The 24,672-nt window shown below is 44.9% G+C and overlaps 1 protein-coding gene across 1 annotated transcript; it reads right to left on the bottom strand.

Annotated features, from left to right (window-relative positions):
* Window positions 1-13,247: 13,247 nt before the first annotated feature.
* LOC124695759 (agamous-like MADS-box protein AGL80) lies at window positions 13,248-14,030 on the bottom strand. Its single transcript, XM_047228573.1, has one exon. The coding sequence runs from the start codon at window positions 14,028-14,030 to the stop codon at window positions 13,248-13,250; it is 783 nt and encodes a 260-aa protein (XP_047084529.1).
* Window positions 14,031-24,672: the final 10,642 nt, after the last annotated feature.

Genomic DNA, 24,672 nt, shown 5'->3' with positions numbered 1-24,672 from the left:
AGCAACAGCAAGAAGGGTACGCACGGTAGTCATATGAGCCACGAGGGCAAAAGTCTCATCATAATCACGGCCGTGCTCCCGCTGAAAGCCACGAGCCACAAGACGCGCTTTATAGCGCTCAAGAGATCCATCAGAGCGAGTCTTAATTTTATAGACCCACTTACACGTGATAGGACGAACACCAGAAGGGGGAGAAACAAGATCCCAAGTGCCAGTGCGCTCAAGCGCAGCGATCTCCTCAGCCATGGCAAGCTGCCATTCAGGATGACGCTCGGCATCCCGATAAGAAGTCGGCTCGGAAACGATAGAAAGACCATACTGACTAGGAGAGTAACGAGCTGGAGCACGACGCTGACGAACAGGCCGTGAAGGGGGAAGGTCATCAGCGGAGGACAACTCATCAGAAGAAGAGGAAGAAGGGACAACATCAGAAGGATCCGAAACCGGAGAACGAGGAGTACTAGGGGAACTAGACGGAGGAGAGGATGGCGCCGAAGGGGACGCATCAGGACTAGGAGGGGGAGGAGACGGGATAGCAGGGGGTGCATCCGGAAAAAGAAGAAAAGAGATATCATCCACCGGGTAAGTACCCGAGGTGGGACGAGGATAGAAGGGACGCGTCTCATCAAACGTGACATCACGAGAGATGCGCATCCGACGACCAACGGGGTCCCAACAGCGATAGCCCTTATGCTCATCACTGTATCCGAGAAAAACACACTCAACAGACTGAGCGGTCAGCTTGGTGCGATCGCGAGAAGGGAGAAGAACATAGCAAACGCAACCAAATAAACGAAGTGTCGAGTAATCTGGAGAGCAACCAGAAAGACGCTCGAGAGGAATGCCACCTTGAAGGGCAGCGAGAAGGCTGAATGTTAATGAGGTAAGTCGACGTAGCGACAGCCTCAGCCCAGAAATGCGGCGGAAGAGAGGAAGCAATCATCATAGCACGGGTAGTCTCAAGAATATGACGATGCTTACGCTCGGCGACACCATTTTGAGCATGGGCGCCGGGACACGAGAACTGGGCAAGGGTGCCCTGCTCAGCAAGAACACCACGCAGGTGCTTTGGGAGATATACTCTCCGGCAGAGTCAGCACGAAACACACGAATAGGCGTGGAATACCGAGTACGAACCATGGCTGCAAAACGCTGATAAATAGAAAGCACCTCGCTGCGAGAGTGCATAAGAAACAACCAGGTGTATCGCGAAAAATCATCAATAAACAAAATATAGTATCGATGACCCCCTTTCGAAGGGAAGGGAGCCGGACCCCAAACATCTGAATGCACTAAATCAAAAGGTCGCTGAGATACAGACGCACTAGTAGGATAGGGAAGCTGAATCTGTTTGCCTAGCCTACAACCCTGACACGAATGCAAAGACACATCTCCTGAGACAGACCCCAGAAGACCACGACGAACTAATGACGATAAACGGGAGCCACAGAGGTGACCCAGCCGATGATGCCACTGCTGAAAAGATCCGAGTGACGAAGCGACAACCGCAGGAGAACCGGCGGATGAAGTGGCAGCGAAGGAACGCGAAGCCGATCTAACTCCCGAGCCCCGGGGACTCAAGGCTGCGAGGGCCAGCTCCAACCAGGGCCTCGTGTACGGCGGTCCTGAACAGCACAAGAATCAGCGTCAAGAATGACGCGACAACCGGAATCGTAAGGCGACTAGCGGAAAACAGGTTCATCGTAAGACTAGGAACATGGGAAACATCGGGAACGAGAGAAAGAGGTAGTAGAAAGAGTGCCTCGACCGGAAACGAGGAGAGAGGTACCATCAGCCGTGATAACATGAACAGGCGAAACAAGAGAGCGAAGAGCAGAAAGAATAGAAGACGCAGAGGTCATATGAAAAGAAGCTCCAGAATCCAGATACCACGGGGATGACATACCTGACTGTGTGGAAGAAGGTGGTCGCGCGGTGCCAGAAGAGCCAGGCACAGAACCAGCAGTACCCGTCGAGGAAGAGTCTGTACCAGCGAGCAGACCACGAAGACCACGGATAATGTCCTGATCAGATAGCGCAACAGCAGAAGAACCTGAAGAGCCAGCCGACGACGAGTAAGGTGCGGCGGGCGTAAGCTGGGATCCCTCGCGCCAGCAAGTAGAGATAGTGTGGCCAGGCCTGCCACAGTAGGTGCAAGGAGGTGACGTCGAACCACGAGGCTGCTGGGGCTGACGCTGACCCTGAGATGGAGGAGTAGGCAGTATCGGCTGTGCCGGAGGCCGCAACGAAGTCGGCGGCATAGGAGGTCCACGAGCAGACGGCACAGGAGGGCCACGAGCAGCAAGAACAGAGGGAACCTCAAGAAGACCAGCACCACGAAGACGAGTCTCCTCAGCACGAAGCTCGGCAAGGACCTCAGAGAGCGGAACACGACCACGGGCAAGCAGCTGGGCTCGGCGCGGCTCAAACTCCTTACGGAGCCGCGACAAGAACTCAAAAACGCGCTGAAACTCCGGATCCGCGCGCACGGTCGGACAGACGGGGACAGGTGGCACACACAACTGTACGGAGAGAATCAAGCTGACGCCAAATAGCAGCACTCCGAGTGTAGAACTCATCAATAGTAGAATCACCCTGCTGAAGGGCATGCTCCTGGCGGACCACAGACAGGTAGAGAGCATCCCCAGACGGCTGATAGCGCTGACGAAGAAAAGCCCACTGAGCAGCAGCGGTGGGAAGACCCATAAACTCAGCAGCATACTGAGGCAGAACACTGGAGGTGAGAACAGCAGCAGCACGCGCATCCTCATCTATCCACTGAGTGTACTCAGTCAGATCCAGCCGGTAAGTCGCAACGGCAGTAGAGTGGTCCTGGACCTTCCGGTCATAATCAGCCAAAGCAGTGTCATCAGCACTCTTGGCTGCATCCTTATCCGCCTGAGTAGCATCAGGGGCAAGGGCAACAGGTGGCGGTGCAACAGGCACCGTAGGAGCAACGGGCGCGGCGGACAGGAGACCTCGCCAGAAAGCACACCCCAAAGACGAAGACCGCGCATGTGGACGCGCATAAAGGCAGCGAAATCAGGGTAATTCGCGCCATCGAAGATCACCGGGCAGCGAGGGATCGCAACATAGCCCGAGGAAGACATAGCACTTTTTTTTTTTTTTTTTTTTGCTTTTTTTTTTTTTTTTCAGATGGAAGGCAAACTAGACGAGATCAGAAGAAACGGGACGAGCGGAAGATGCTGGGCCGATCAGAAGAAACGGCCAGGGCAAGGGGACTCGATCTCCAGCAAGGGGACTCGATCAGAAGAAACGCAGGGAAGCGGCAGGGGACTCGATCTCCAGCTTGGAGAATCAGCCGGCGGCAGGGGAATCAAGCCGGCGGCAGGGAAATCGATCCCGCGCGTGGGGAATCGGCCGGCGGCAGGGGAATCGAGCCCGCTCGTGCGGAATCGAGCCGGCGGCAGGGGAATCGCCCGCGCGTGGCGAAATCGGCCTTCCAGGCTTCCAGCGGACGGGCGGGCGGCAGGATCGATCTCCAGGCACCGAGCGGAAGAGGAGGTCCACGTCGGGGCTCTGGGCGTCGGGCCAAGAGAAGAAGGAGATCCGGCGCGGGCCGGCACAGAGAAGCGGAGAGACGACGGACAAGCAACGTCGGGAAAAATTAGAGAACCGATTTCGGCTCTGATACCATGTTAGGGCAATATGCTTGTTGTATTATCAGGGGGCCAAAGGCCACAATATATAGTACATGTACAGGTGCACATATGCAGAAAGCCCCCTAACATATGGGGAAACTACAATAGACAAATATATACATCTAACACCGATTACTTCTTGACGGATTTTTGCTACCTACTTCCATGGATTTCTCACCATCTTTTCTTGTTTGCTCATTCTGCATTATATTCCATAAGAAGAGGGAGTTTCACATGTCAAATATCAAACGTCGAATAAAAGAGGTAATTGGTTCAATATGACTGATAAGTGTCTCCTTACACTAGACCACTCGACAACATCTTGCTATCCTAAACAACGGTATGCCAAAGGAAGAGAGACACGTATCTGATTTTTTTTTTTGACACACACGTATCTGATATCACTTGTAGGAAATTGGATGATATAGCTGACTTAAACATACAGTTTTACAATATTTATTGATGCAAAATACAAATAAGAGAATTTTCCTAAGATACAAAACTAAAATCTCGTCCATGCATGATTTACGGTGACAAATAAGAGTAATTGAATTGATACATAATATGTATGCACAAGAATGAATAACAATAAAATAAAAAATACAATAGAAATAAATTATGTTTGTTCCACATTTTTTGACATCCATTGATAATAACCACTAGTCCACCTCGAAATAGGCCTTCGCCCGATATATTAATATAGGAACCACATGATACAACGAGCACGCTGGAGCCGCAGCACAACCAAGCCCAAAAAAATACAAAGAAAGAAAAGAGAAATAAATACCGACACCGGCAGATCGACAGAAAAGAAGACGAGTCGCCACCGCTGCGCCCTCCGAACAAGTCCCACCACGCTCCTAACACACAGGATCGCCGCATACCAAGCAACACCTTCAACAAGGAAAGGCAACGATGTCGCTGCTGCCCGGACTAGTCCTAGCCCCCCCCCCCCCGGTACGCGGCGGAGGGTGAAGAGGGGGTACACCCGACACCCTCCAGGAAGGAACGATGGCACCCGCAGGCGTCACCGCGTCGGTGTCGAACGAGCCAGCAAGGATTTCTCCTGACCCCCACCAACACCACCCCGGACGAACCAAAGTGTCCACAGAACCTCTTGTCCACCAACATGCGCCACTACAGTCTTGGCTCCATCCTCGCTGTTTCAGTGTGGTCACCGTCGCGAGGCCTACAGTAAGGAAAGGGGAAAACGGGGTTAGGGGCAGCAGCACCGCAGCCGCACGGGAGGGCGGTACCTCCACCGCCTTCGCATTACACTAGTAGGAAAACCCTTATAGGCGAAGCTTAGTTCTGTGGCGCACCGTTTTGTGTGCGCCACAGAAACTTATTTTGTGGCGCACGAAGCTCGGTGCGCCACAGAAATAGATTAATTTTGTGGCGCACTACTAAACGGTGCGCCACAAAAACTTGGTGGGCCCCACACCCTGTCACCCCCAACCATTGGTTTTACAATTTCTACGGCGCACAAACCTCGGTGCGCCACAGAAATTACTTCTTCTGTGGCGCACGGCGACGGTGCGCCACAAAACTAATGTTTTCACGTGGCGCACTTTGTCTCGGTGCGCCACAGAAATAGCGTGTACTATATCAAGGCCGTACCCCTCCCTCGCCACGAAGTTCCTCTCCCCTCTCTCCCCTCTCTCCCCGCGCCGCCGCCTTCCATGGCGAGCGATGCCGTCGCCTGTCGCCGCCGCCGCCGCCTTCCTCCGCGATGGCCGGATGCCGCCACGCTCCACCCATCCCCGCCACCAGCAGCACAAGCCGCTGCGGCGTGGAGGAGGAGGGGCCGGCGCGGCGTCAAGGTGGAGGAGCCGCCGCCGCGTCAAGGTGGAAGAGCCGCCGCGACCTCCACCCCTGCCGTCGTCGTCGGTGAGCTCCTCCACAGCTGTCCAAATCGTCGGTAAGCTCCCTCCCCTCCCCTCCCTCTTCCTCCCCGCGCGAGCACAACGTGCTCGACGAAATGCTCGCTCGGTTGGCTCTGGATGCATTGCTGCTAGTGATGCTTAGCTGTTAATCTTGATGCTACTTGGTTCATTTGTTGGCTCTGGATGCATTGCTGCTAGTGATGCATTGCTACTTGGGTTGGTTCATTTGATGCTACTTGGTTCATTTGTTGTGCTCGGTGAGGTTAGCTGTTAATCTTGATGGCTTATTACTACTGGTTCATTTGTTGTGCTCAGTGAGGTTAACTGTTAACAATTTTCTTGATGGGTTCATAGGAATTTGATGCTACTGTTCATTTAAATGCTTGTTGTGCTCAGTGAGGTTAACTGGTTCATAGGAATTTAAATGCATGAAATGCTACTGGTGGGCTTACTGGATCATGTGCATATAGTTCATATAGTTCCCTAAAAATAAAGAATGCTCCCTGGCCAGAAGCTTGATGTCTTAGCTCAGCCAATGATGCAAAGGCTGAGGCAAAAACTTGGATAAGAACATATACTAAAATGTGTGATTTAAATGGAATGCTTATGATGGTTACTACCAAGTGATGAATAATCCCTTATGGTACCCCAGCTTTGTTTTGAACTCAACTGAGTAATGATAAATTTCTATTTCTTGTGTTGGCTTTGATGAAAATAGAGATATCCACAGTAGGGGATCATGTAAATGAATGCCACTGTGGTATCCTTTGAAGAAAAAGGACTGTTTACGATGGTTTTAAAAGGCTAGGTGGTGCTAGGTGATTCAGTTGGCTACCAAGACTTGTCTCATCTGGTTAGCTGGGATATGCTATGTGTTGTTGCTTGTTTAGGCATATCTATCACTTACTGGATTTACTGGTTCTTGATTGGCCTCTCTTTTGCCAGCATCACTTGGTCTATATACCAAGTGATGAATAATCCCTTTGGAGCATCTGCTCCATGCATGCTATGTGTGTTTGAGCATCTTGACTTATGTCCCTATGATAATGGATCATCAAATGTTTCCCTTTGTCCCTGGTTGCCTCCTTAATTGATGCCTTATGATCCAAATGATCCAAGTCCCTTGCATGATCCCATTTGTCCCTAATCTTATATTTACTAATTGGAGGCACCGTAAAAGCCTCCACGTTAACCCACATCATCATAATAATTAGGACAATTAGATCTAAAATTTATGGTTAGGATTAGTCGAGAGAGACGTGATTTATTTTGTACCAAAGAGAGTCACGTTGGCACGTTAAGTTGTTTTATGTTGCACCGTACAAGGTTGCATGTTAATCCTAGGAGCGGCTCGATGAGATGGCCCAATATATGACGTCTTTAGATTTCAACTTTAGATCTACGATAGGGTTCTGAACATATCTCGGCAGTAAAATAAATTTAAAGGGCTGATCATGTACACAAAGTCTTAATTAAACGGCTAATCGGCCAGACATGAGATCACGAGCAGCTGGCTGCTCCTAAGTCCTAACAAGAAATCTCTTAATGTTTTCTTTTAAATAAGGAGTCTGAGTCATGTTACTCATCCATAAACATGCAGATCGGAACAACTTTATTGGTTATATCGAAGATACAAAGTGCTCTCGCCACCATCGTCGCCGGAGCGCTCTCGCCACCACACCTCTCTATATGGTTGATGGCGCCCGGCGCACCAGGCTGCATCTTCACCATAGCCAATCCTGCAACCAGCTTCGAGACCACATAAACCTTCATCTTTTCAGGTGTGATCAAGCCGTCAAGGCGTAAATCTGGATTGCATCATCCTTTTGACCGCTACCAACGACGGGATCCAGCGTAGCGCCTATGGTAAACAACTCACGGATGGTAGATGACTTCATCCATCGGGACTTCCATCCATCGGCACTTCAAAAGGCCACCAAGTTTCAAAGAAAAGAAAAGATCTCCAATTTTGATCTGTCATCTGCGTCGAGTTAAATCAAGCAGCCTTCATGGCTTAATCCTCTGATTGATTGGAAGTGCCCATGCATGGCGGAGAAGCCTCTGATCTGCCTCCCGTTGCTGCTGGCATGTCCCTATGTGTCTCTTACGAAGTGAATTCAGATAGATCTTGATCTTGGCGAAGTGAATTCAGATAGATCTTGACATCGATTGTCTGCGTTGCCATAAGCTGGCCTCAAAATTGGTACATGACGAAATTGCAATGTGTGACCATGCGGTAATTTATATTTGCCTACACAGCTTTTTCTGATGTTGGTTTAAGGTAATAAAACAGCTCCTACCTACTACGTGCAGCTCATCATTATTAAGTATATGCAACTAGCAAAGCTCCACTCATCGTACCCGATTTTTCATGCTGCAAGCTGATTTGAACAAAAACGTAATTCATGGAAATTGTAAGACATATGTGATATTTTTGTGTACACCCTCCATACTGGTTTATTAGATTGACACGTTTTTTTTTTGCGAGGATTATTAGATTGACACGTATTTCAAGAAAAAAAATTAACTCTAAATTTGGCTTAAAAAGTAAATTATATATCACAAAAATATGTCATTGAAAATATCTTTTGAATATGAATTTGATAATATAATTTTTGTCACATGTAATTCATATTATGTCGATCAAATTTATAATTAAATTATTTTCTTAAACTACGTGTTAGCCTAATAAATCACTATGGAGCTAGGGAGTAGAGTGATTAAGTGATTTAATTGTTAATAGTTACAACTACTTTCAACCTTAATCGCATTAATAAGGTGATGCAGACAAATGATGCGCCCACATATTAAAGCGTGTGATTTACTCCTAGCCACATAATTCATTTATTTAAGTTTGACAAAAAAAAAAATTCAGTACAATGGCGTGGGTAGGTTCATCTTATATGCAAACCAAAGAAAAATATTCCTAGCTGCACAAGTACTTTATATTAAATGGCTGTATAGCAGAAAAATAAATATGTTTTGTACACCATTCTTGAAAACAAGGATATTAGTTTAGCTATTTTTTGTGTAAGCATGACTGCACGCGGAACTCAACAGTTACTAACAAACTGCCGGGAAGTTTTTTTTAGCCGTGAAAATTGATAGGAGGTGAACAGTTCAATCACATATTTGATTGTTAATTCTTACTTTTCCCTAGGACCATGAAGATTTTGCCTTATTTTTTATAGTTAACGAAGGTAGCAACTCCCTACTTTTGGTCAAACAGGTGTTTATACAATACACTGCAATTTCTCCCTCTTTCGGTTCTTATTTGGCTTGCCTTAATATATTTACGCCCGGGTACTGTTTCTAAAGCTACCTTCTAACTGAATTGTAGGTTCCATGTACTCCGGTCCATGACATTTTTATATTACTGGTGATTCTTTGTAATGCAAAATGCCCACATGGTAGTGTCCATTATTATATCCTTTTTATATGTGGTCCTCTTAATTTATCATACCATATTTTATCTTTTTCTTTCTCCATTTAATATAAGGTAAATTTGCACAATGTCTAATAAAAATGAAAATTTTATTTTCTGAGAAACTATAATATAAGAAATATCTATCTTTTTTGTTCTTACATGAAACACTTAGATGCTATACAATTAATTAGTGATCCAGGAAAACCATGTCTATTTAGAAGATGATTAAAAAAATAGCAATAGGTAACTACAATTTTAAACAACTATTTTCTTATTGCTTATCTTTGATTGCTAGCCCGTGCTGGAGCACGGGTTGATGACTAGTGTTGCTTAATTAAGATGAATAAATTCCCTCTAATCACCATTTGGAGATCAAGACTAGTTCTTGATATCCATTAGTTACTGTCAACACATGTGTTTGCATGTGTGTGTGAGCTGCTTGTAGTGTCACTTGACTATTCAAGTTTCAATGTTGGTTACTTTTCCTCTAGTGCAAGAAATGGTTGAGCAGATGTTTATCCACTTGTTGGCCTTTATTCTTGGGTAGCTCAAAGTGTCATGCACTTACTTGGATCATCAAATGTTTCCCTTAATTTGTCCCTGGTTGCCTCCTTAATTGATGCCTTATGATCCAAATTACTATATTATTGGATTGAGTGATATGGCTACTGCTTGTTTGCTCTCCAAATGCTATATATGTGTATTTGACCATGCTTATGATGGATTTCTTTTCAGGACTCTAGCTAGATTAGAGGGGAAAAAGTTGCTGCTTTGTTGCCTATGATAATGGATCATCAAATGTTTCCCTTTGTCCCTGGTTGCCTCCTTAATTGATGCCTTATGATCCAAATGACCCAAGTCCCTTGCATGATCCCATTTGTCCCTAATGTTGCTTAAGATGAATAAATTCCCTCTAATCACCATTTGGAGATCAAGACTAGTTCTTGATTTCCATTAGCTAGACTCCAATATTAAAAATGTCTCCCAAATATGGAGACAAACATTTTAACATTACCCCAAGTGATTTACTTGTCGATGATTAGATGGTTGGTCGATCACTCGTACACTCGGGGGTGGAGCAAGTGAGGCTTGGTGTGATGGCACAAATATCAATATCTTGTGCATCCTACCTGGCCTCACTTACTCCATCTCTGGATGTTAATATTTGTTTCGACCAACAAAGTATGAGGCATTCCATTTAGTTGATACCACTTGGCTCTTTCTTCCATTTTAGTGCCGATGATTAGAATGTTCGGTCAAGCTGTACACTCCGGGGTGTCGCTAGTGAGCCCGGTGTGATGGCACAAATATCAATCTCTTGTGCATCCTACCTGGCCTCACTAACGCCATCCCGGGATGTTCATATTTGTTTCGACCAACAAAGTATGAGGCATTCCATTTAGTTCATACTAGCTACTTCTTAATTGCATTGGCCTTTCTTCCATTTTAGTGCCGATGATTAGAATGTTTGGTCACCTATACGCCGCAATATACTTTGTAGACGAGCCCCCCTTTCCCTGGCCGCCGTTCCGTGAGCGAGTCCTTGATGAGACAACAACGCCGACATGCCTCTCCGGCGCAGCACCACTTTTCTTCTCTCGCCGTCCGGTACGTGAACGAGTCCTTAATGCCAAGACGGTGCCAGCCTCCCTAGCATCATGCCGACCCCTGTTGTCGCGCTTCAGGCCGTGTCGATCATGCGCCACTGCACTCTTCGCCTTCTTGCCCGGTGAACGAATAGACTAATCGTTGGAATAAGGAAGCCGATGACGGCCGATCGCAATTTAATCTTGCGACCGGCTGTCATCGGTTTCCTTATTCCAACGATCAGCCTATTGGTTCACCGGGCAAGAAGGCGAGCGGTGCGGGCGCGGGACACACGGCTTGAAGCGCGGCAGCACGGCCCGGCATAATGCTGGAGCAGGCCGGCACGGTCTTTGCATCAAGGACTCGTTCAGCTGGACAGCGAGGGCCAGCGTGGTTCTGCGCCGGAGATGCAGATCGGCGTTGTTGTGTCGTCAAGCACCCGTTGGCCGGAACGTCGACCGGGAAAGGGGGCCCTTCGCAAAGTATTTGTGTTGACCAACAATGTATGAGGCACATATTCTATTTTGTCATTCCATTTGCTTTGAGATTTTCAAAATGCCGATGATTAAAATGTTTGGTCACCGTACACTTGGGGGTGGCGTAAGTGAGCCTGGTAAGATAGCACAAATATCAATCTCTTGTGCATCCTACCCGGCCTCGCTTACCCCATCCCTAAATGTTAATATTTGTGTTGACCAACAATGTATGAGGCACTTATTCCATTTTGTCATTCCATTTGCTTTGAGATTTTCAAAATGCCGATGATTAAAATGTTTGGTCACCGTACACTTGGGGGTGGCGTAAGTGAGCCTGGTAAGATAGCACAAATATCAATCTCTTGTGCATCCTACCTGGCCTCGCTTACACCATCCCTAAATGTTAATATTTGTGTTGACCAACAATGTATGAGGCACTTATTCCATTTTGTCATTCCATTTGCTTTGAGATTTTCAAAATGCCGATGATTAAAATGTTTGGTCACCGTACACTCGGGGCGGCGTAAGTGAGCCTGGTAAGATAGCACAAATATCAATCTCTTGTGCATCGGACTTGGTCTCACTTACACAGTCCCTGAATGTTAATATTTGTGTTGACCAACAATGTATGAGGCATTTATTCCATTTCTCTTGTGCATCGGATACTTGTTGGTCTCACTTTCTTCCATTTTCATCATAGTAGGAACTGGATGGAAGGACCCCGATGCAAGCGAGCCTGGTGGGTAGAGATGACGGAGCAAAGGAGGAACCGGATGAAGACTACTTTGTATCTCGAAATTGTGAATTTTGTATGAATTAAGAGTTGTATGCAAAACATTTGACACTTGCCACTATATATGTATCTCGATCGGGCTCTAAGTAATGTGATGATGATGTCTATGTTATATCTGTGCAATGTACATGATATTTATATTATATCTGAATGTTGCTGTATATAACACTGTGTATACGTATTGTGTATCGTATTGTGTATACGTATTGCTGTGTATAAAGCTGTATATGTATACCGAGGCAGCACAAAATCGTGTATAATACAAGCAAATTCATGTGGCGCACTAAGAAGCAATTCTGTGGCGCACGCTTTTACGTGGCGCACCTAAGAACAAGTGCGCCACGAAACCTATATTTTGTGGCGCACGATCAGGTGCGCCACAGAAAGCTTATTTTTGTGGCGACGTTTCTGTGGCGCACCACCCGTGCACCACAGAATCAAATTTTCGTGCGCCACTGATGAGGCTTTTCCTACTAGTGTTAGCCGACCGAACGTAGCAGCAGAGACACACTAGGACTGTACTGGCCCGGCCAGGACAAAATTGGCCCGCGAAGTCTCTGCCGCCGTGCTGCAGCAGGCTGGCTGGCAACGCCACCACCCATCCCCACCGACGCACCTCCTCCACCTCCAAGGAACGACACGAGCCAACCTATCTAGGAACAAACTTAATGATCCTAACCAAGAGATTCCTCTGACATCCTTGCTACTATCTAGTAACAAACGCTTATTTTGGTTCGCTCATACCCTCACTATATATATGGTGATGTCAGCAAGTACTCACTAGTCATCATGCCTCTCTACAATTTTCCTAAAAGATCTTTAAGATCAACAACCGTGATATGCCGGTGATTGATTCTGAAAGTAACAAGATTGCCACACTTCCACCCATATATTATCGACGCAAATAATTCAAGTCACAACAACAAATGAAACCACCAAGTGCATCATTGGTGTAGGAGTAACAGTCATAACTCACCATGAGAAATTTATGTATTATAGATTTAGTGGTAGTAGGATCAAGAAGGATTCATGAAAGGATGCGAACGCCAACAATTGGACTCACAAGACACAAATGGTAGCTACTTATATCCCACACTAGAAAAAACTAGACATTACTCATATCGTCCATACATCTCAAAGGATCTGCGATTCAAAACGACCATTACAAGATGATAAGAAAGTGTTACCAAAAATGATAGATAACTATTCGGCCCATGGAACAGACGACCCATGACTCAAACATGACAAAACATGACATGGTCAGAGCAAAAAAATAAGATAGGATAGGATCCTTTGGAAAAAAGTAAACTAGTGAAATAAATAAGAGACAAATCGACAAGCGATCGAGATGATGCATGTAGTTGGCCATGCATGCCTTGTGGAGGGCCTTTCCTTCCTTGTGTAGGAGGGAAGAACTCAAAGATCTTGCATCAGTGACTTCCCATGGACACCCAGACCATCACCCAGATCGAAGTTCTGAATCATCTCACCACCGTGGAAGCTAACATTGGAGGTGCCACCACCGTTGTTATCTTTGAAGCTACCATGGAGAAGAGAACCAATGTCCCCTCCTCCAGATCTCATCATGTCAATCCATCCCTCCTGGAGCTGGGATGGCTCTTTTCCTAGATTGATTGCTTCATGACCAATGATACCCATGCCGTTGGTGATAGTAGGAGACGGCACCTGCACAGGAGAAGACTGATAGACTGGTGGCTGATCTTGAATCTTTGCGATGCGTTCGCCAATGCTCTTGAGGAGAACACCCACCTTCAAGTTAAGTTTTGTTAGATCCTCAATGGATAGCCCCATGAGGCCTGGGAACTTCCCCATCATGACCTTGTGCAGGAGGATCCTAATCTCATGCTCTTCGCAGTCGCTCCTAGACTTCTGGATCTGGTTCTGAAGCTTGGCAATGCGCTGGATAAGGAAGGATTCCTGATCCGTCGTCTTCTTGCACTGATTATGTTCCGGCATGTCCTTGAACCGGTTTAGGATGGCCACTGCCTCATCGTGGGATGGCGGGTACACATGTGGCACCGACTCACCCTCACCATAGATAAGAACACATGCCTTAGCATCGCACAACGTGGCCAACTCACCTGCCTTCTTCATCATGCCATTGCTACGCTTCTGGAAGGTGGCACGTCGGGTGGAGTTGTTGGGGATGTACTGGAGGTTCACCTTCTTGCGAGGCATTGCTGACCTCGATCAAGCAAGCATGCAACAAGAGGTGGAAACAACAAAGGAAAGTTGGTGGGTTTGGTGACTTGAATGCGAAGGGAGGGGTGGATTTATAGTGGAGGTCAGGGGCTATGAGCTGGATACAGCTTGCCGAGAAATTTTAATATGGTAGGATATTACTATTACAGATATGCAGGGTATTTTATGATTTAGTGCTTATTAAAGTGATCAAATATCTAGCACATTCCACCCTGACCGGGCTTTAATTGTGTAGATATATATGTTGCTTGTCGTACATTTACGACTTCTAAATTTCCCTTGATAAGATAACGAGGTGCTACCTACCATGATTAATGCATCATCACAAGAAAGATTTTCTTCAATGCAAAAAAAATATGATCATAATAAATTAAGGGGGGGGTCGATAAATAGGACTTTCCTACATATATTTATTGAAAGGACACAGATGCCACCTAGAGGGGGGGTGAATAGGCGGTTTAAAACTTTTACGATAATGGCTTGAACAAATGCGGAATAAAACTAGCATTTAATTTGTCAACCACAAAACCAATGTAACTAGGGTTCACCTATATACACCAACAAACTATGATAAGCAAGATAAGAAACTATGTTATAGCAAGATATATAACTTCAAGCTCGAAGGCCATGACAAAGAAAATTGCATAAGTAAAGATGTCAGGTATAGACATGACCGAGGCACGGGGAGACGACGGTGTATCGTGAAGTTCACCTGTTGTGAGTGCTACTATTCGTTGGAGCGGTGTGGGGCACAAGGCTCCCCCCAAATTCCACGAAGGCCTCACCCTATTCTCCTCGAGCCCTCCCACCAAAAGGGAAGTTCTCAATCCACTAGGTTCCTTGAGGGTGGTCACAAACCCGTAGAAAGCTTAATTAGGGAATCTCCATAACTTAATTGGAGGCTCGCAAGAAATTTCCAAAAATTTCTCACGCTTGAGGAATATCCACAACTCTATTGGAGGCCCCAAAAACACCACTAAGTCACAAAGCCATCTGGGTTCCAAAGACCAAGGGGAACAACCTGCGGGAACAAGCTCCCGCAGAGATATACTCACAAACTTTCTCTTGAGTGTATCACCGCAGAGAACTCAAACCGATGCACCAAATGCAATGGCAAGTCCATCACTCTAAAATTACACCAAATCTACAAAAGCTATTGGGACAATAAGAGAGGAAGACAAAGGACGATAACAACAAATCTCTCCAAGATCTAGATATGGGGATTAATCCCTCACCAAGAGGGGATTTTGATTGGTAGGGTTGTAGATCTTGATATCCTCTCCCTCTTTTCCCTCAAATAGGTGCAATAATTAATAATGGACCGAGTGAAGAGAAAGGAAGCTCTCACAAGGTCAAAAATGGTGGGGAGCAAAGGGGAGAAGCAGCAACCAACCCAAGGGGGAAGAAGGGGGCCTTTTATAGCCCCCTCCTCCCCACCATGACCACAAAATTATACGACCGTTTCAGGCACTTAACACAAAAGATTTCGGCCTGGAGGCCCGCAGACTCTAAACCCCCATAAGGAGAGAAAGGCACGCTTCGAAATAGAGAAAACTGGGAAAGACAGAAGCTGTGGAAACTTAAACGACCATAACTAGAGCATCCATGCTTTGATTTTTATGATCTTGAGCTTGTTTCGAAGCTAGAAACAAGCTCTACAAGATAATGGATAACCATAATATTACATCAAGGGAGGATAGAACCAAATGAAGAATGGTTCAACCTATCTATAAGAGACAAACCGGTAAAACCTCCAACATCGAAAAATGCGACAACTTGACTTAGGAAACTCTGATGTAGGTGAAACCAATTTTGTTAGACAGATGATGAAAGAGCTACCCAACAAAGAGTGAAAATCTTAAAAACGAATGGGGTAGATTTTTCATGAATTTATAGGTGAAACCTCTCAATGCGAAGAACCGGGGAAAACTCCAATATAAAGAACACAACAAGTATTTCATGCGAAATCCATTTTTGATGAACTAGAGATTTTCATGAGAATAAGGACAAGCTCTAAAACACCATATGGATGATATACAAATAAAAAACAAGAAATATGATATAAGGATTCAAAGGTTTGAGATCTCTACAAATGATACGATCAAGTTACTCACTCGAGGGCCCTCTTTATAGTAAGGCTAACTATCCTATAAACCGGTCTCCCAACTACACCGCGATACCGAAAAGATACAAACCCTATCAAGAGAAAACCTTAACCTTGCACATTCCACCTGAGCTAGATGATGACGATCTTGACCGCAACAAGATGGAATGCCTTTCTCTGTTGTGCTTGCTTGATGAAGTCTTGTGGTCTCCCCCGTACTCCACTATTGGAGAGCTTCTTCTTTGGCGCATTTTCATATATCCATGATCACCATATTGGTGGGAAGCTTCAAGCGTATGATCTCTTCAAGATGGCTCATCTTGAACTTGCACACCATTTGTTGTTTCTTCCTTATGTTGATATCTTGAAGATACACATGATAGCTCACTACATCTTCTTCTTCAAGACATACTTGACACTTAATCTTATTAATTTTGTTGTTCTTTCAATCTTTAAGCCAACATATGGTTAAAGCATTGCCTATGGATAAATCCTACAAGTATAACCCAATACAAACATAAGTCCATATGGATTGTCATTACTTACCAAAACCACACATGTGGAATCCACGCAATTACCAATCTCTCCCATTTTGGTAATTGATGACAATCTCTTTGAAAGGGTTTATATAAGGAATTTAAGAAATAAACAAGTTGAACACATAGAGAAAACTCCACCGTAATATACGCATGTGTAAATGAACTTGAATTGCAATCAAACCGTAGTGGAGTTTCCTATAAATATTCAACCATGCAATGCAGCAATATGCATAGAAAGAAAGGAATATTCTTAGGAACACAAAAAAAAAATCATAAAAATCAACTCCCTTAGACCCTCGAAACGTATCCCCCATTGGCACCAATTGCCGAATGGGTGAAAAATTCAGAAGGCAATATAGTGAGAGTTCTCCATAAGGTGTGCATTTCTCATAATGTGAGTGGATTCAAATGCACATATCCAATGACGAGTACTTGGATGGATTCAAGCTATATTGAGGATCAAAGGTTGCAAAAATATAACAAGACGAAGGAACTTCAGTAAATGAAGCAAGCAACCAAGTGAACCAAAAATAAGATACCAAATCAAACATGGATATTTTATGATAAGATCAAGAAGAGTGCTCTCAATAATATGAGAAATCTCCCCAAGGTTTGTGCGAAAAGTAGACAATTTGCATTGGAGTATAAGGTACACAAACATGGAATCATAACTCCCATAATTTCATTCAAAACAAAAGATACCAAGTGAAATATAATATTATAATCACTACAAAAAAGTGCTTAAATAAAATGAGGAAGCTCACCAAGATACGTGCACAAATTATAATGGTGTATATGAATACAATGTGCACAACATGTAATCCTCACTCTCTAATTACCATATAAAATACACAAAAATCACAATAGATCATTGGTATGAAATTAAGCTTAACACTTGCATCAAACAAATGGTTGAGCAGCAAGCAAGAGACAACATAATAAAAGGCTCAACCAAAGGATGTGTGAGAGGCATGGCCAAGCATATTATAAGACTAATACAAGTATGAGACAAGAGCATCAACATAGTATTCGATGAAAGATATTGCTTAGCATGACCAAACAACACACAACAAATAAATAAGATATCAAATGGAGATGTATCATCTCTTATGTGTATAAGTTTCTCTAATTAGACACTATCACGAAGATATGTATCCACAAAGAAACATGTATACACAAAATAGATACTAAAGCACGAAGTCGAAGACATCACAAATATCAACAAGAGAAAGAAGATAGTTGGGATGGTTTGAGAAAATCAAAAAATATAAAAAAGAAAGGATACCAAAATAAAGAGCTCAATTTGCACTTTCATCAATATTGCACATGTGAGAAACTTGAGAAATTGATATGCAATAAAATTTCTAGATAGACATATTTGGGATGGGTGAATCATGCACATTTTTTATATATACTTCCCAACATATGCACTCATCTCAATTTACTCACATTTGCAATAAAAAAGGTTTCATTAAGACCTTTGCAAAAAAGAATAACATTTGCAAATAAAGAGTTTCATGCCAAGAAGCAACCACAAGGTTGGATACAAGAAAATAATGAATGAAGTAAATACTTGTTACCGAGATAGCATTGGTGTGACATACTAGATATGAGTTTTTAAATCATCATAGCTTGTCTTCAAAAATTATTTGGCCATCACTTCTTCATTTAAGAATGACACAAGCATCCAAGGTTTCTCCATGTACCCAAAATAAAATCCAAGTACAATATGGTCCCCAAACTAATTGGGTATGAAGTAGTTAGAGACACTAAAACATATAGGAGAAACTCTACATAAATATGTGGATAGGTATGAAATGGAGTTTCATGCATATCTTAGCCGATTTAGAATATGTTGGAGTTTTCCCTATATATTCGAACAAAAAAAGCAATGCATGCCATAAGATATACATATAGTAAATGTGCATGCACAAGACTTTCAAGAACCAAAAGGAGATACAATTTGGACAAAATACCGAATAAACCAAGAAGGCACAGAAAGACGCAACACAAGAAATGGTTGTCCGAATTATATAACATAATCAAATAAACACAAGATTGATTCTAAAGTTCAACAAGTGAGCAAGACAAAAACCAAAGAGAAGAAAGTATTAATAAAACACACATGCTCAAAGGCATATCTCATATTAAGAAGTTATGTCAAGGAATGAGATAACCAACTCCCAAAGAGAGCAAGATTCTAACAAATAAACCAAATCCTCACACTTTTCATGACGACACAAAGTACCGAAAAGAAATAGTTTGTCTTCCCAAACACAAACGCTTGAAACAAGAGATGTGATGATAGGATCGTTGATGGCGCGTGATGCACACGTCCGTTGGGAACCCCAAGAGGAAGGTGTGATGCGCACAGCAGCAAGTTTTTCCCTCAGTAAGAAACCAAGGTTATCGAACCAGTAGGAGATGAAGGCCACGTGAAGGTTGTTGGTGAAGGAGTGTAGTGCGGCGCAACACCGGGGATTCCGGCGCCAACGTGGAACCTGCACAACACAATCAAAATACTTTTCCCCAACTTAACAGTGAGGTTGTCAATCTCACCGGCTTGCTGTAAACAAAGGATTAAACGTATGGTGTGGAGAATGATGTTTGTTTGCAAAGAACAGTAGAGAACATTGATTGCAGTAGATTGTATTTCAGATGTAAAAGAATGGAAGGGGGTCCACAGTTCACTAGTGGTGTCTCTCCAATAAGATAAATAGCATGTTGGGTGAACAAATTACAGTTGGGAAATTGACAAATAGAGAGGGCATAGCAATGCACATACATATCATGATGACTAATATGAGATTTACTTAGGGCATTACGACAAAGAACATAGACCGCTATCCAGCATGCATCTATGCCTAAAAAGTTCACCTTCGGGTTAGCATCTGCACCCCTTCTAGTATTAAGTTGCAAACAACAGACAATTGCATTAAGTACTGTGCGTAATGTAATCAATACAAATATCCTTAGACAAAGCATTGATGTTTTATCCCTAGTGGCAACAGCACATCCACAACCTTAGAACTTTCTATCATCGTCCCGGATTCAATGGAGGCATGAACCCACTATCGAGCATAAATACTCCCTCTTGGAGTTACAAGTATCAACTTGGCCAGAGCCTCTACTAGCAACGGAGAGCATGCAAGATCATAAACAACACATATATGATAGATCGATAATCAACTTGACATAATATTCCATATTCATCGGATCCCAACAAACACAACATGTAGCATTACAAATAGATGATCTTGATCATGATAGGCAGCTCACAAGATCTAAACATGATAGCACAAGAGGAGAAGACAACCATCTAGCTACTGCTATGGACCCATAGTCCAATGATGAACTACTCACGCATCAGTCCGGAGGCAGGCATGGTGGTGTAGAGCCCTCCGGTGATGATTCCCCTCTCCGGCAGGGTGTCGGAGGCGATCTTCAGAATCCTCCGAGATGGGATTGACGGCGGCGGCGTCTCAGTATGTTTTCTCGTATCGTGGCTCTTGATGTCTACTCACACTTCTTTTCCTGTAGACAGTGTTGGGCCTCCAAGAGCAGAGGTTTGTAGAACAGCAGCAAGTTTCCCTTAAGTGAATCACCCAAGGTTTATCGAACTCAGGGAGGAAGAGGTCAAAGATATCCCTCTCAAGCAACCCTGCAATCACGATACAAGAAGTCTCTTGTGTCCCCAACACTCCTAATACACTTGTCAGATGTATAGGTGCACTAGTTCGGCGAAGAGATAGTGAAATACAAGTAGTATGGATGTATATGAGTGGTAATAGCAATCTGAATAAAATATGGCAGCGAGTAAACATGCAACAGAACAGTAAATAAACGGAGATTCGATGTTTGGAAACAAGGCATAGGGATCATACTTTCACTAGTGGACACTCTCAACATTGATCACATAATAAAACCACTCTACACTCTCTTGTTGGATGACAAACACCATTAATTGTGTAGGGCTACAAGAGCACCTCAATGCCGGAGTTAACAAGCTCCACAACATTCGATGTTCATATTTAAATAACCTTAGAGTGCAAGATAGACCAACGCAATTATACCGAGTACTAACATAGCATGCACACTGTCAACATCAGCTATGAAAGGGGGAATAGATCACATCAATACTATCATAGTAATAGTTAACTTCATAATCTACAAGAGATCACAATCATAACCTACACCAAGTACTTCATGATGCACACACTGTCAACATTACATCATGGAGGAGGAATAGAGTACTTTAATAACATCACTAGAGTAGCACATAGATGATATTCAACTAGATCACAAAGAGAGAGATGAACCACATAGCTACGGTACAGCCCTCAGCCCCAGGGGAGAACTACTCCCTCCTCATCATGGGAGACAGCGATGGCGATGAAGATGGCGGTGGAGTCGATGGAGATGGCTCCGGGGGCAATTCCCCGTCCCGGCAGGGTGCCAGAACAGAGACTTATGTCCCCCGAATTGGAGTTTCGCGATGGCGGCGGCGTCCCTGGAGTATTTCTGGAGTTTCATCAATCCGTGTCGAAGATTTAGGTCACGAGGCATCTTATAGGCGAAGAGGCGGAGTCGGAAGAGTCCCGAGGGGCCCACCCCATAGGGTGGGGTGACCATCCCTCTGGCTGCGCCGGCCTATTGTGAGGAGGCTCTGGGCCTCCCCCTGGCTTGCCCTTCTGGCTCCGTGAGTCTTCCGGCGAAATAGAATTTCTGTGATTTTTCTGGATTTTTCCGAGCACTTTGGTTTTTGGGCCTTTTCTGCAATAAACAGACATAATAAACAGAAACTGGCACTGTGGCATCTTGTTAATAGGTTACTCCAATAAATGCCATAATATGATATAAAGTGCAAGCAAAACATGTAGGTATTGTCATAAAATAAGCATGGAACATCAGAAATTATAGATACGTTGGAGACGTATCAGCTCTCGGTACTAGGGTTTTCGCGACGGAGAGATTATTTATTGATTTTTCCATAAGGAATTGAAATTTGTTGGTTATCCAAAATAGAGTATTCATAAGCATCATGGCATATTTTATTTCCCTAGGAAAATTTGAATGAAAATTCAAAGTTATATAGAAAACCTAAAACCCGAAGTAATGCAAATAAAGCCATATAGACCTATGTGCCAAATTTCGAGTTTACCAAAAAATTAATCTACAAGTGGTTCCGTAATGTTATACTTTTCATAAGGGATCCACGTATATTGTATTTGTTTTTTTTTCTTTCAAAGTTTGGCCTATTTTTGTACCAAAGGATTTCCCAAATAACTAAAACAGTAAAGAAAAAAAACAGACCAACCTGGGCTGTCTTAGCTACTTAAGCCCATCTGGACTAAACGACCCAGCCCAGCAAAGAACCTGATTCGGTTGTCTTCCTCCTGGGCACCTACCGACCTACGTTCAGAAACTGAACTAAACGTACCCCATGGCTGCACCTTCTTCTCACAATTCCACCGATTCAAGATACCGAACCATCTCACTTTAAACATAGAAGTTACTCCCCATTCAACCACGGTTCATTTCAGAGCATTAAAATTCCATTTTAATGTACGTAAACGTTGGAGCCGAACGGCTATCGAATCCCCTTCACAATCCCGTCGCTTGGATCGCTTCCCTCCGTATAAGCAGAGCCCAAGCCTCCATCGACACTCTTAGTCTCTCCACTAGAAGGAGCTAAACATGCGATTTTTTGATTGTACGGATCGGTACAGACGGGAGATGGCGACCTCGGTTCCGATCGAGTGCCCTATTCATGGCGGGGCCTCCTCGATCCCCTCCCATGGAGGGCCATGGCGGCCAACGTGGAAGCCCCACGTGTCGAGAGGAGGAAGCTCCAGATACCCATCTCCTCCCCTGTTCACCACTCCTTCACCCATTCTCACCGCACAAGCCTTAGCCACCAAGCTTCATCCACCTAGATCCGCGGCGATTCGACGGCGGATTACTCTGGCGACGATGTCGGCGGATGGCGGAGCGGAGGCGCGGGGAGAAGGGATGTGGTCGGAGGCGGATTTTGGAGGGGGGCAGGAGGTGGCGGCGCTCGCGGAACCGTCGGAATCCGTCTTGGCTGGCGTTGGAGACTGGGGAAGGTTTGGGCTGCGCACGCCGAGAGGGCCGCCCCAACTCCATCTCCAACTCCTGCAGCGAGCTTCGCGTCGGCTCCATCGTCATCAGCGCGCCCTGCTTTGGCGGGTCTTCAACATGCGGAAGAGCCTCGCGCAGAGGCGCAGGTGATGAAGCCTGGTCCGAAGAGATACACCAAGCTCTCCAAGCTAATGGTGATGTCCAGCTCCTCGGAGGAGGAGTACCAAGGGGAGTCAGCTTGCGAGGACTCGACTTCGCAATCAACCCAAGCCCGTGTCTGCGGAAGACGTAGATCGGACGACCGCAGAAGCCACAGACTGCGTTCGAGTTAGCTCAGGAAGCAACCAACTGTAGCGCCCCCAGGATCTGGCAACCAGTGCAGAGTGCTCAAGGGTTCAACAAATCCGAGGTTCAGTCAATAAATGGCTTGATTCAATTCAGCTACCATACCAGATACTTGGAGGAAATCGTCCAACAGCTGCGACAGCTTCCACCAGAGCAATGACTGAAGAATTTCAGACATCCGCTCCTCTGCATGAGAAAATTCAGGAAAAAACCATGGCCGAAGCTGACCAAGCTTCTAGAAGATCTGGGCAAAGGAGGCCAAAAGCATCAAGATTAGCACTCTGGAGGGGTCCAGAGATCAGTGAGATCCAGCATATGTGTGGTGGAGATTGCTCTGGTGGGGTGGAAGACTTTTTCCAGCAGCTTTGGCATATTCCATGGTATCCCCCATGCCATCCTCCTCGCAAGCCCAAGATAAAAAGGAATCCCTACCCTTTTAGGGTTCCTCTTTTGGCCTCTTGGGTGGCGGCGGAGCTGATCTCTAGGGAGAGCCATCTAGGAGTTGAGCTTTGCTCTGTAGATATCATAGCAAGCATGGCTGGTCGTGGAGGTTACAAAGGGAGATGCAGAGGTGGGGGAGGAAACAACCAAGAGCAATGGAAGCAGCAGCCTAGGCAGATGCAACCTCAGTTCCAGCAGAAGCAGTTTTCCATGGAGTTCCCTCAACCTAGTGCTTATGGTAATCCTCAACAACCTGTTGGTTTTGTTCCAGGGATTATGCCTCCTACTTGGGCTTTCAATGGAGCCTACCAGCAGTTTCCTCCTAACCCTGCTTATGGTATGCAATCTAATCAGTGGCTTGCCTCTCAACAACCTGGGTTCCAACATCAACCACAACAACAACCAGTTCAACAGCAACAGCAGCAACAACAGCAACCACCGACATCAACTGGAGGAGACATGGTGAGCAAGCCAAAGAATTCTGCCAGGGGGAAGAAGAAGCTGGGCCTGTTCAGCAGAGTTCTCCTTCTGCTGTTTCTTCCAATGCAGCTCAGATGAGTTATACTAACACAATATGTATGTGTTGTGGAGAGTCAGGTCATCACCAAGCTGCTTGTGGTAGAACACCCATGTGTTTTATCTGTAAAGCAACTACTCACCTGGTGGATGAGTGCCCTGTCAAGAAGAGACCACTCCAGCTAGCCAAGTATGTTGGAAGTGGTGCTCCAGGCTTGGGTTTTTATCATATCGAAATGCCTGAGACAGTGATCAACCCAGTTGGTTCTACTAGAAACTATGGGATTATGATCATTGAGGGAGGAGAAGTTACTAGAGAGGAGTTGTATTCAGAGTTTGCACAGATTTACAAAACCAATTGGCCATGGCAGATTAGAGAGCTACGGCAGTCAGATGTGTACCTGGTGAAATTCCCTCCTCACCTTAAGGTAGAAGAATTCATTGGCTACCCCAGGTTTGGTCTCAAGAAGAAGGGCATCTGGGTCAAGGTGGAGGCTTGGAATGATGACCCTGAACCTGTGGAAGTGCTCAAGGAAACTTGGATCAAAGTTACTGGGCTGCAAACAAAGTG

This window comes from Lolium rigidum, chromosome 3 (assembly GCF_022539505.1).
Source record: "Lolium rigidum isolate FL_2022 chromosome 3, APGP_CSIRO_Lrig_0.1, whole genome shotgun sequence".
In the NCBI taxonomy this organism is placed as follows: domain Eukaryota; kingdom Viridiplantae; phylum Streptophyta; class Magnoliopsida; order Poales; family Poaceae; genus Lolium; species Lolium rigidum.
The sequence above is the reverse complement of the archived record's forward strand: the minus strand, read 5'-3'. Positions and strand labels throughout refer to the sequence as shown.

Coding starts and splice junctions, on each gene's coding strand:
- LOC124695759 (XM_047228573.1), bottom strand. CDS start 14,030: ATGCCTCGCAAGAAGGTGAACCTCCAGTACATCCCCAACAACTCCACC.